The 10,840-nt window shown below is 35.3% G+C and overlaps 4 protein-coding genes across 4 annotated transcripts; 1 reads left to right on the top strand and 3 right to left on the bottom strand.

Annotated features, from left to right (window-relative positions):
* The first annotated feature begins 92 nt into the window (after window positions 1-92).
* Window positions 93-3,074, top strand: LOC139776370 (uncharacterized). The gene is made up of 5 exons (XM_071712950.1): window positions 93-388; window positions 1,005-1,532; window positions 1,727-1,815; window positions 1,916-2,140; window positions 2,395-3,074. The coding sequence occupies exons 1-5, from the start codon at window positions 248-250 to the stop codon at window positions 2,579-2,581; spliced, it is 1,170 nt and encodes a 389-aa protein (XP_071569051.1). The 5' UTR covers window positions 93-247; the 3' UTR covers window positions 2,582-3,074.
* Rpb7 (DNA-directed RNA polymerase II subunit RPB7) lies at window positions 3,046-4,753 on the bottom strand. Its single transcript, XM_071712954.1, has 8 exons — window positions 4,568-4,753; window positions 4,337-4,446; window positions 4,107-4,266; window positions 3,951-4,001; window positions 3,764-3,829; window positions 3,620-3,691; window positions 3,512-3,545; window positions 3,046-3,430 (listed from the first exon to the last, which is right to left on the bottom strand). The coding sequence occupies exons 1-8, from the start codon at window positions 4,577-4,579 to the stop codon at window positions 3,414-3,416; spliced, it is 522 nt and encodes a 173-aa protein (XP_071569055.1). The 5' UTR covers window positions 4,580-4,753; the 3' UTR covers window positions 3,046-3,413.
* Window positions 4,754-4,965: 212 nt separating this feature from the next.
* LOC139776381 (uncharacterized) lies at window positions 4,966-7,225 on the bottom strand. The gene is made up of 4 exons (XM_071712964.1): window positions 7,067-7,225; window positions 6,344-6,397; window positions 6,045-6,267; window positions 4,966-5,813 (listed from the first exon to the last, which is right to left on the bottom strand). The coding sequence occupies exons 2-4, from the start codon at window positions 6,394-6,396 to the stop codon at window positions 5,679-5,681; spliced, it is 411 nt and encodes a 136-aa protein (XP_071569065.1). The 5' UTR covers window position 6,397; window positions 7,067-7,225; the 3' UTR covers window positions 4,966-5,678.
* Window positions 7,226-8,320: 1,095 nt separating this feature from the next.
* Window positions 8,321-10,694, bottom strand: LOC139776380 (ribonuclease H1-like). The gene is made up of 7 exons (XM_071712963.1): window positions 10,546-10,694; window positions 10,050-10,370; window positions 9,810-9,974; window positions 9,509-9,704; window positions 9,153-9,283; window positions 8,809-9,073; window positions 8,321-8,659 (listed from the first exon to the last, which is right to left on the bottom strand). The coding sequence occupies exons 2-7, from the start codon at window positions 10,148-10,150 to the stop codon at window positions 8,567-8,569; spliced, it is 951 nt and encodes a 316-aa protein (XP_071569064.1). The 5' UTR covers window positions 10,151-10,370; window positions 10,546-10,694; the 3' UTR covers window positions 8,321-8,566.
* Window positions 10,695-10,840: the final 146 nt, after the last annotated feature.

The following is a 10,840-nucleotide window of genomic DNA, read 5'->3' as shown; positions in this document are numbered from 1 at the left end:
CTTCTAGTGGTGGGGGGTGGGGGCTTGGCAAGCGCTATCTCGCGAGACGCGAAGAGCGCAAGCGCAAGAACGTGTTCGGGCCGGAACGCCCGGAACACGGAACCGGAGAAAATAGACGACGGACCGCGTTGCGTTGTAAAGCAAAAAGCACGAGCGCAGGCCGCGTAATAGGGCACCGTGTGTTTTTGCGGGCCGTCGCGAAGGATGTCGCCGATCTAAACGACCAGTCGTCGCACGCTCGCGCAACATGTCTCAGTGCTTTCGCACACTGCCCGGACGGCTGTCGTCGCTCGTCAGCGGCGGCAGCGGCCGAAAACCGCTGTCGAAGCTCGACCGTCTTCAGCTGCAGCTGCAGAAGAACGTCGAGTCGTCCGCCTTCCTGAAGCAGGTGCGTCGCACGCGACGGCCGATTCCGCTCGGCGGGTCCCGCGCGGTCGCGCGGAAGGTGCCCGCCGGCGCGGCGGCCCACTGTCCTAACCTCCAAACGCTTACATAATCGCGTGACTCCGTAGTCACTAGTGAATGTTAAACTCGCTGAAAATGCGCCGAAACGCGGACTTCCGTCGTAAATTTCGCGGTGATGCCGCGCGAAACCGGAGCCTCCGACTCCCGGTTTGATCGTGACGATCAAAAGTTGCTCGGATGACGTCACGCGTCACGTTGATGCAAAAACCAAAACGCCGGATTGTTTGTTGACGGGATGTTCCGGAAGTATTGCGTAAATATTCTTTCTTCCAATTACAAAATTATTCGGGGCGAATTTTTCTTTAGCAAAAATACGAGGAGCAACGACTCGTAAATTTACGATGATAGACAAATGACTGAGCTACGAATCAACTTGAGCTATATTCTAAGTTTAAAAATAAAAATGATTGTAACACGAATTCCAAATAAATCTAATAACTGCTGTTTTACGTTTATGACTAATAGGAATAATTTATATTCTTGTATCTTCTTAGTTATACACTTTTACTGTCTCTCTTACTATCTGTCTCAATTTTCAGTTCTTGGGTACACAGAGAGCATTGTCCGTAAGAGCAAATACCGCAGGCAAATCGGTACCTTTTGTGGGATGTACATTGCCTCCAAATTTATCCCTGGCTTATCTCGATGTTCACAATCAATGGAATGAAAAGCCAGTCAAACGACACGCTGACGACGAGAGCAAGAGCGCAATGACGTATTTGGTCCAGAACCCACGCAAACCGCACAAGACACAGAGGCTCAGCGTTGCCCTCTTGAAAAGCAGGAAACACGTAGCTCCCATGGGAATCGCATCGGACAACGTTGAAATATTTCAGGCACAAAGTGTTATAGGAAATTATAAAGATAATTCATTTCTAGATAATGATAGGATTTGTTTAGAAAGCTTACACAGTAGTCGAGAAACAAATATTAACAAAAGTGTCATATTTACCTCCGATGATACGAGCACTCTAAAGACGAGCCCGCAACAGTCGTCACCGCGAGAAAACGAGGGTAAACCATCGCAGGAACAACTGCAATCCATAGTCGATTGTCTTAGTCAAGATGTATGTCATGTGATTTATAGGAGATACCAGAATTATTGCACTTTTGTTAACTTGGATTCTTCGAACAATTTCGCGGTTTCAGAAACAAAGTACAATAATTCTGAGACACTCTTGAGGCATAATTGTCTAGCACAAGAGGTGCTTCTTGTGCTAGATAATTTTTTTTGAGTTGCTGATTGAAACGTTGCTTGCAGTTACCAAAGCTGTTTGTGAAACCTCAGAATTTTTCGATATATACCGATGACATAATTTTTATCAATAATATTAGGGGAGTAACGACGAGGTAAATTAATTTTATTAAGTATCCAATGCAAATGAGAGTTTTTAGAGAGCATTTAGTATTTTTATTTTCTCATGATGTACGTGCTTAAAAAATATTGCAGGGGACTTACGAATTATGCGAAACAATTGATACTGTTAAGGTGCGTTGGTCATATAAAGTTTGCACACGTCAAGTTTGACATCATAAAGATCACAATGCATCCTCAAAACAGTACCGTGCAGGTTCGTTGGCGTATACGAGGTGTCACAGGCTGGAAGGTATTTTCTATGTTTTGGAAGTATAAAGTTTGGAAAATACAAGATGCCATAAGCGCTGACCAGGAAGTGTAAGTGTAATCAGTGCTACAAACATTCCTTTTAACAGTAATATAAAATTGTCCTTATAAACATTAATTACAATTAATTAAAGTTGTCTATTATTTGGAAAGAACTTCGCTTTTGGTTCCGTTTTTTATTCTACCCAGAAAAAGATAAAATAATTTAGATTTTCTCTCAAATTGGTTATATGTTATCGGAGAGGATACAATATTTATTATAAAATTGATTATAATAACCAGACAATTATATATAACGATTTCAGATGGTACGATGGCTTTTCTACTTTTTACGTTAATGCTGATGGGAAAGTTTATAAGCATATTGCGGACAAGATGATGCCCGATCAGGATACAGCCACGAAAAAGGAAGACCTACGCATGGCACAGAAATTAGCGCTATTCACAAGCCTTACAAACATATTTAGTAACAACGAGGATTCTTTGAATTGAGCTCCGCCTTAAAATCGCATCAATTGAAGTGAATCCACTGCTGAGTGCTAGAATTACACGATTTTATCCGTCACAACGAATAAACCAAGAGGAATGCTTTTTCCATGAATCGATGGTTTCGAATGTTGCTGGCGTATCCATTTCGTTACAAATGCATCATTGTGAAATGATGACTGGTAGTAAATAAGAGATATGTGAATTAAAAAGATGTACATTACCTAAACAGTATCTTTGTATGATTACAAACTACCTACATCTGGTTTTTTAATTGTCTTAGTAGTGGCAATGTCCGAATAATTTTGCGTTAATATTTCTATAAGAAAACATGATTATATTACAGTATATTTGAAAAATGTTGGAAAATGAGACAATTGTTTAATAGAGTTAACGAAACACCCTTTGTATCGTAATTCGTAGCATCTATTTGCTTCGCTTCTGTGGACTGTTAATAACGCGTAAGATAATATCATTAAAGTAATGTTTATTAAATATATATTTCGTACTAAAAATTTTATTTCATAAATATTATCTATCACAATTTATAATTCCTATGAGTCGTTTCCATTTATTACGCTATTATGATTCTAACATAATTATAGAGGTAGAGTGTCTAAATATTGTTACGATTCTGTTTCCATCCAAATGTGGCTTTTATATACTCTTACTATATTTTCATATCTTTTTGTCGGATTGATTATATCAGTATCTTATGTTATAAAAAGTAAAAAGTATTTTAAGACACTTATATCGGTCCAGAATATAAATTCCAGAATATAAAAACTTATTTAGATAAATTAATAAAATCTTTTTGGACGAGCAGACTGCAGACACGCTAGTTGCATACAAGACCTAGAAAAAGGAAGAATAAATTATAAATATTGCATTTAAATGTATTGTGTGTGCAAACGATAACGTTAAACATGCCGTTACCTAAGTAATCATCCATTAACGTGCCAATAGCAAACTGAAAAATAATTTAATATGTAAATTAGTGTGAAACAGAATAATTTTCTTATTATTAATTTAATTAATACTAACAATTCCCGTAGCATCGACCCTCGTGCCCACGATTTTCAATCTAATCTCGTCATCCGCTTGGATAACTACGTCCTGAAAGAAAAATTAGTATTGTAAATTTACAATTAAAAAATTTCTGTTGCGATGCTTTACAACACAACTTACTTCTTCTTTCGATTTGTAGCAGGCTGGATTCACATTTGGGCAGAACTGCATATCCTCTGGGATTGACTACAAGAATTTAGGTTCATATATTATTTTATATATCGTATGTAACTTAATAATTAACCTTGTACTAATTAATATTTTATTTTAATAATTAATTAATTTCATAATCGTTACAATTACTCACGTGATGAGATATAAAGCACGAAAGCGGACCTATTTCAGCGAACATTCCAACCTACAAGTGAAAAACACGAAACATCACCGTTGTTCAATACTTAATGAATCAATATTCAAACGGATCATTTTACATTTTTGAAAAAAAAAAAGCATCTATTCCTACCTTATTCACTTGTGTTACGATCGCGTCCAGCACTTCACCTTTGAATGGCCTGAATACAATCGCTTTATATTTGACTGGATATACTACAAAGCCCTGTCCCGGTTGTATAATACCAGCTCCTATGTTGTCAATCGTCGTGACTGCGACGACGAAGCCATATCTGAACAAGCATGTGAATAAAGTAAAAGATCTGAGAATTTGTAATATCAAAATAAAAGTATGATACTCACTTTCCTGTGCAAGTGCCTTCTACCTCCGTATAGAGCTTCTGCTTTACAGTGTCGAGTAATTGGGGACCGAAGTACCGGGGATGTAACAAAATCTCATGCTCCAACGAAATCTATGTATTTATTCAAGAAGTTAAAGAGCGATTAATTTTATGTTTCCTTGTAAAGAATAATTGATGGAAGAGCATGACAGAATGAAGTAGTTTGAAAACAGTATGAAGAAGTTTTACTTACGTGGTAAAACATGATGGTTAAGTATTAATTGAAATAATATTATAATTATCTAATCAGATCTAAATTTGAGAAAGTATTAAATAAACTGGATGATCTTAGCTAATAAGTCTATACTCTATACAGTAAACAAATGTCTGTATAGGTTAGACTACAATCAACTGCAACCGGTATTCCGGTAAACATGGATTACTGGATACTGGCGGCTGCTGGCGGCCTGGCGCTACATCATGAAATTTAAATCCCTATAGCAGAGTATTATTCTGAAGGCGCATTTTACAAATGCAGTCATCTTTCTTCATACTAAAGAAGAATAAATTTTATTTCTATCATTTCAAATATCGAAAAAATTTATTTAATAGAAAAAAATGTAAGAGAGAAAAATAAAGAGAGAAAAATAGTTTGTTTTTATATAATTGTATTTTATAAATATATACATTTTTTAGATGCTTTTTATATAAGCATAAAGAGTTATAAAAACCTAATGCTAGAGTAGTCATACTAGTAATCTAGCAAGTAAAGGATTCAGATTCAATTTTCGGAATCTTGTCGCCTCGCGCGCGCACACACACACGCGCGCCACGCATACACGAAATGACTAATCAATTCCGATTGGAATCCATATTATACGTGTCCCGATAGAAAAAAAATCAAAACATGAATTTAGCCCCCAAGTAACCTAAGGATAAGCAAATCTCGTCGTTCGTTGAAGGACAAAAACCTTCAAATATGTTTTAAAAACAAAGCTCAATTTTTCAAAGCAGAGATGATTTTGTTTACAAATCCTTCTTATAAAGATTACCATTTGTATGAAAAATCAAAGATAATGTGTGATTCAGAGTCTGTAAAACAACTAGTTGTACATAGAATATAGCATGTATTTATTAATAATGATATATATTAAAAAAAAAAGCATGATCAATTATGTAACTTATATGTAATCGATAATATATAAAACTAAAAAATAACATTCCAACTGATCTCAACTTAATATTAAGTTCTTTCTATAAACTATTATAAACCATTTAGTTCTTTCAGAACATGTTCATGCTGTTGATTTATATAGTAAACTCTTGAATATATGGAGAAATTGAGATTTTTCTCTGGCATCTCGTTAATCAGAGTCTGTATCTGTATCTGTATCATTATTTTTCCAGTAGGTGCGTGTATATTTCTCGACATAATATCCGCTTCCATCTCTACCACTCCTGTAAGAACGTTCGCGTACGACGACGGAGTTTTTTCCTTTCTGCAAATCAACAAAAATCATCATCAAACAAAGGGAAAATTAAAGAAGATAGCATTTAAAAATGCTGGAAAATTTGAAATGACTCCAGAATTGAGATATAAAATATAAGAAATATATTTTATCGCATTGTATTATTTAAATAAAATACTGTGGTAATCACTGAACTATCTTATGCAATTTTAAAGTACATATATGTCTTTGGCACTTTACAAGATGTTTTTTATTCCATACCACATAATCAGTACGTCGATAGCCGCTAGTTTCCCCCTTGAAATTGCCCCTTATCGCAACTTGATTGCCATTTCGACAAGCTATAGCTTTGTTGCTATCAAATAGTTTCTCATTTTTTCCTTTTGAGGAATGTTGGTCAACAAAGTCCCAAGCTTGGTCGGGTGTATCAAATTTTTTATAATTGTTATAGGAATATCCGTTGACTTGCTCCTTACAATCCTCCCTTTAATAACAGAAAGCAGTCATCTAGAACTTTGTTCAGAAATAGCGTTATTTCAATTATCTTATTATCTTCTTACCAATTGTCATAAACTCCATTCCTACGACCATTGGCCACTGCATAGTAGGGCATTCTATTAAGAAAAAATAATAAATTTCAAAACTTCATACTTAATTTCTTTATATTGTCTATTGCTACTACTATTAATTTTATTGTTACGCCATTAACATATAAACTTAGAATTACAAAAAAGAAAATAAAAAGTAGCATCAAAGAAAAAAAGAGTGCTAATTATGATTGCTTTTTGCATTCTTTCCATTTTCCTTTTTTTTTCCTTTCCATCTTGCGAATGTAAACAATAAGTATGACCAGAAAAGAACAGATCTTGCATCATCGAAAACTCCCTTTATTTTATTATACCTATAATTACGGTCTTAAAAATGTGGCATTAATAGAAACACAATTATAAAGGAAAAAGAAAAGAATAGTCCATGAAAAGGTCTTTTTTCCTTTCTTTTGCAATCAACGTCAATTCTTAATCAAGTCTCAACTATCATTGCGTTAATCAACAATTTCAAATGGTTAATATTGGTTGACAATTTCGTGATATTTCTTAAATTGCAGTCCTAATTATAACATTATAGGTATACACATATGAAGGAAAGATTTATTTTACGACACAAAGCAACGAAGCAACAAAAGGCCTCGCTAGCTGGATTGAGAAGGATTATCCGAGATCGATCTCTACGTCATCCTATCTTTTTGCCAAAGAAAACCGTCAAATGTTCGTTAAAGCACTTACTTGATCAATTTGCGATGTCAGCAATCACCACAGAAACGACCAACGATCTCAGATTAGTCAGATCTGCCTTCCGTTCGACAGGAGACATTCAACGTTGTACGAAAATGGCGAGGCCCTTTGTCTTTTTCCGTTATGTGAGTGGCGAATGTGGCGAGATCTGTTATGCATATATATACATATTATATAGAGATACACACATACGTAATAATTGCTTGGAAATTTGAATCCTGTGATCTGTGATTCCCGTGATTCGCGGGTCACGTGGCCGTTCGAGAAATCTCATTGGGCAGAGATAGGGAAATCGGAAGTGTATTACGTCATCCTTTCGGCGCGCTGCCAGTGCTGCCAATGAATGTTGAGAAACATTTTAAGTATGTTCTTTTGTTGTTTTGTTGCTGCACTATGGTGTAGCAATAAAAAGCACGACGGACAAACGTGTCTTCTCCGTTTTGAGAGATCATCGGAGAGAGAAAGAAAAGTCGAAGCGTGCTCCATGTGTCCTATTTAAATAATACAAATACTTATGGCTTCGTCAAAATGAGGAAGGAAAGAGAGGAGGAAGAGAAAGGATTTGCAAGCGCGAATAGATCGCGACAGTTATCACTTCGTCAGATCGCTGAATCTCGAGAGCTTGTCCGCGAACAGCTTCGCGCGGCAAATCCAAAAGTCAGGCGAATTTCGCGGAAAATGGCGTTCTCGCAGTCGCATCAACAGGAACTGATTGAACTGGCCGAGATAACGGGAATCTCCGCGGTACCCGGCGTTTTCCGGTAAGACACATTCGACGATGACGAAAGTGGCATATTGTCCGCGTGACATAACCTCCACGCATGTTCTGTTACAATTCTACATAGATACAATCTCTTTCTCCGTTTGCAGCATCGTGTTGGAATTACTGGCGTTACAAGTGTCTCCAGAGGATATTTATACTCTTCTCAAACGAATCTCGGCGAGATCATCAAAATCGGTGAAACGACAGACGATAAATGAGGATGTGCACGCTTCTGGCTCATCTTCGAGGAAACAATAGTTGTTTATCAAACTGACTGACGTTAGCAATTAATATTCTTAATTATGTTACGAAAAATGTATTGACGTGGACGAAATGTATATATTTATGTAGATATAAAGTTATATAACTTGTACATTTTTCTATAAATCTGATATAAATGTAAATTTTAATTTAACAATTTATGTATCTTTCATTATATTTATCCTTAAGGAGAACCAACCATTCTGTATTAAATAATATAATTAAGTAGTCAATCATTTTTTATTGTAGCAATTTTTTGTATCTTACAATTTATCTTTTACTAACATAATCTGCTTTACTCACTAGAATTGTAAAAGAAAAGGTTTATTACATATTAGATTTAGTAAATTTTATAATAAATGTCTAATTACAGAATATTTTCTATAGAAAAGTTTACGTAAACAAAAATAATTAGATAATCTAGAATGCAATTTATAGAAAATATTTTGTACTGTTAATCTTTGTTCTTAAACTTGACTTTTATATCGTAAGGCGCCGTCTCTTGCCAGTTTATCTGCCATTTCGTTACCATGAATTCCGTCATGTCCTTTCACATGTTTCTAGAAAATTAAATATTTTGTATTTTCACAATAGTACAGAGTACAGCTTATCATATTAATTAGATTAAAAAAAAAAAAATATATATATATATATGACATTTAAATTTCATTTCTATAAAACTTTAAATTAAATATGAAAAGTTGCTTACCCAAGCAATAGTCAAAGAATTCAGTTCCTCTTCCATTTCCAGCAACTCTGTTTTGTTTATAACTGGCTTGCCCTGCACTGTCTTCCACCCTTTTCTCTTCCAGCTCTGCATCCATCGCGTGATGCAGGAGATAAGGAATTTGGAATCGGTATTGATTTTCAGTTTCTTGATTCCCGCCTTCTTCGCCTGCCTCGCAGCTACCGTGACGGCTTGGATCTCTGCCATGTTATTGGTAGCTCGTCCCTCCACCGGTTCAGATACGTTTCTATAAAAGTTATAACTATGTTATACACAGATTCATTGGATTCTGACAGACAATTGACAGACTAAAAAATAAAACGTACAAGGGATGATTGTCTCGGAACCAAACGCCGATACCGGCTCGCGCCTCCTTGTATCCATTTGAACTGCACGCGCCATCCGTGAAAACGTTCACGTAGCCATCTTCGTCCACAATAAAGTTCGCTTTGTCATCCTATATAATTCCAAATTTGTGGAATGTATAATTTTGTAGTATAATTTATTCTTATAAATCACATAAGAGTCTCAGAAACCATACTAATCAACCCCAATTCCTTGGAATAAAAAAAAATTAATGAATTGACTGATCATGCACTCTGATATTAAAGTTTTCCAAAAATGAGGTTGATTAGTTTAGCTCTTGAGAGAGTTTATATAATTCCTGTGATTTATTTCAAACCTGATTAAGACACTGAGCTGAGCTCAGGCAATTGTCTGAAATATCTGACGCTATTTTTCTCTTTTTGCTTGGTTGTTCATTAGTATTGTCATTTGTCGATAAAGTCCTCTTTGGAACTGATGCGAATAATTTTGTCGGGGCCACCACAGACTGTTTACCACCAAGTAAATATAGTTGTTTCGGCAGAGTCTGAGATCTAGATAAAATATTAACTTTAAATGATATTGTAATGAGATTTCCATCTTATTAGCTTCACAATGCTCTTTTGTTATTAAAGGAACAGTTGTTATTCAAGTTTTACCTCGCAGATTTAACAATTTTTGACGAAAGGAAGAGGCTCTTGGTAGAATTTGTCTCCCGAGTTGAAGAGGAACGCTCCTTTATGAAGTTTTGAGCCTCGCTTCCCGTTGCAAATTTCTTATATATCGATCCAGGAAACTTGAGAACCTGAGCGCTGCATTCATCCCTAATAAAACAGAAAAACTCTTTATTTAATTTATTTTTGCTGATAATTTATTAGTCATTAAATTGATTTCCTTACCATGTGGCGTAAATTCCAGGTTTTCGACCCCTGGCTACTGCGTAGTAAGGCATTTTGCTTAAGAAACAATGCCTTGTTGCAAATATGAAATTCAATTTCATCAATTTGCTCAATACAAATGACGTTTATTCAGGAGAGTCATACTTTTGCTAATTAATATGTTTCCACTTTTACTACCAAATAATACTAATGCATTACTCTCAGGATTTTCTCTCAGGACACAAAAATTAAAGAATCTTTTAGGAAAACCTCTTACTAGTAGTTCCTGTACGCGCTATAAATATATCCTGTTATTAGTGGAATAGGAATAATTAAGTACATCTGTAAAGAGTAAAAAATAATAATTAAGATGCATTTTCGAAGTGTGACACATTTATCTCCATAAGCAATTTTCCATATTATTTTTCCATATTGAAGTTTGCAATGTGTTGCAACATTGTATTGTATTGTAATTGTGATTTTTAAATAAAAATGAGATTAGTTTGTAGGATCTTACAATTTAATATTGTTTTTGTGATTTATCTTCGTCCATATTTTTCAGTTTGTTTTGTTGACTATGCATATGCATATACAAATTCACAGCCCATCTGCACCAAGCAAAAGCACGAAAGGTTATAAATCGTTTTTCAGCTACACTCTAAGCACTTTGCTCTTTCTTACTCCAATGCCGTAGCATATATATCTATCTCGTTTTAAGTGTAGAAAATGATAAAGAGAACATTTAACAAAACATCACAATTGACCACAACATAAAAACTATTAAAAACTAAGTACTTGAAGGTTGAGAGACA

This window comes from Temnothorax nylanderi, unplaced genomic scaffold (genome assembly GCF_030848795.1).
Source record: "Temnothorax nylanderi isolate EJ_2023f unplaced genomic scaffold, tnyl_v1.0 TNYL_tig0118_pilon, whole genome shotgun sequence".
Classification (NCBI taxonomy): Eukaryota; Metazoa; Arthropoda; class Insecta; order Hymenoptera; family Formicidae; genus Temnothorax; species Temnothorax nylanderi.
This window is presented reverse-complemented; position numbering and strand designations above follow the sequence as displayed.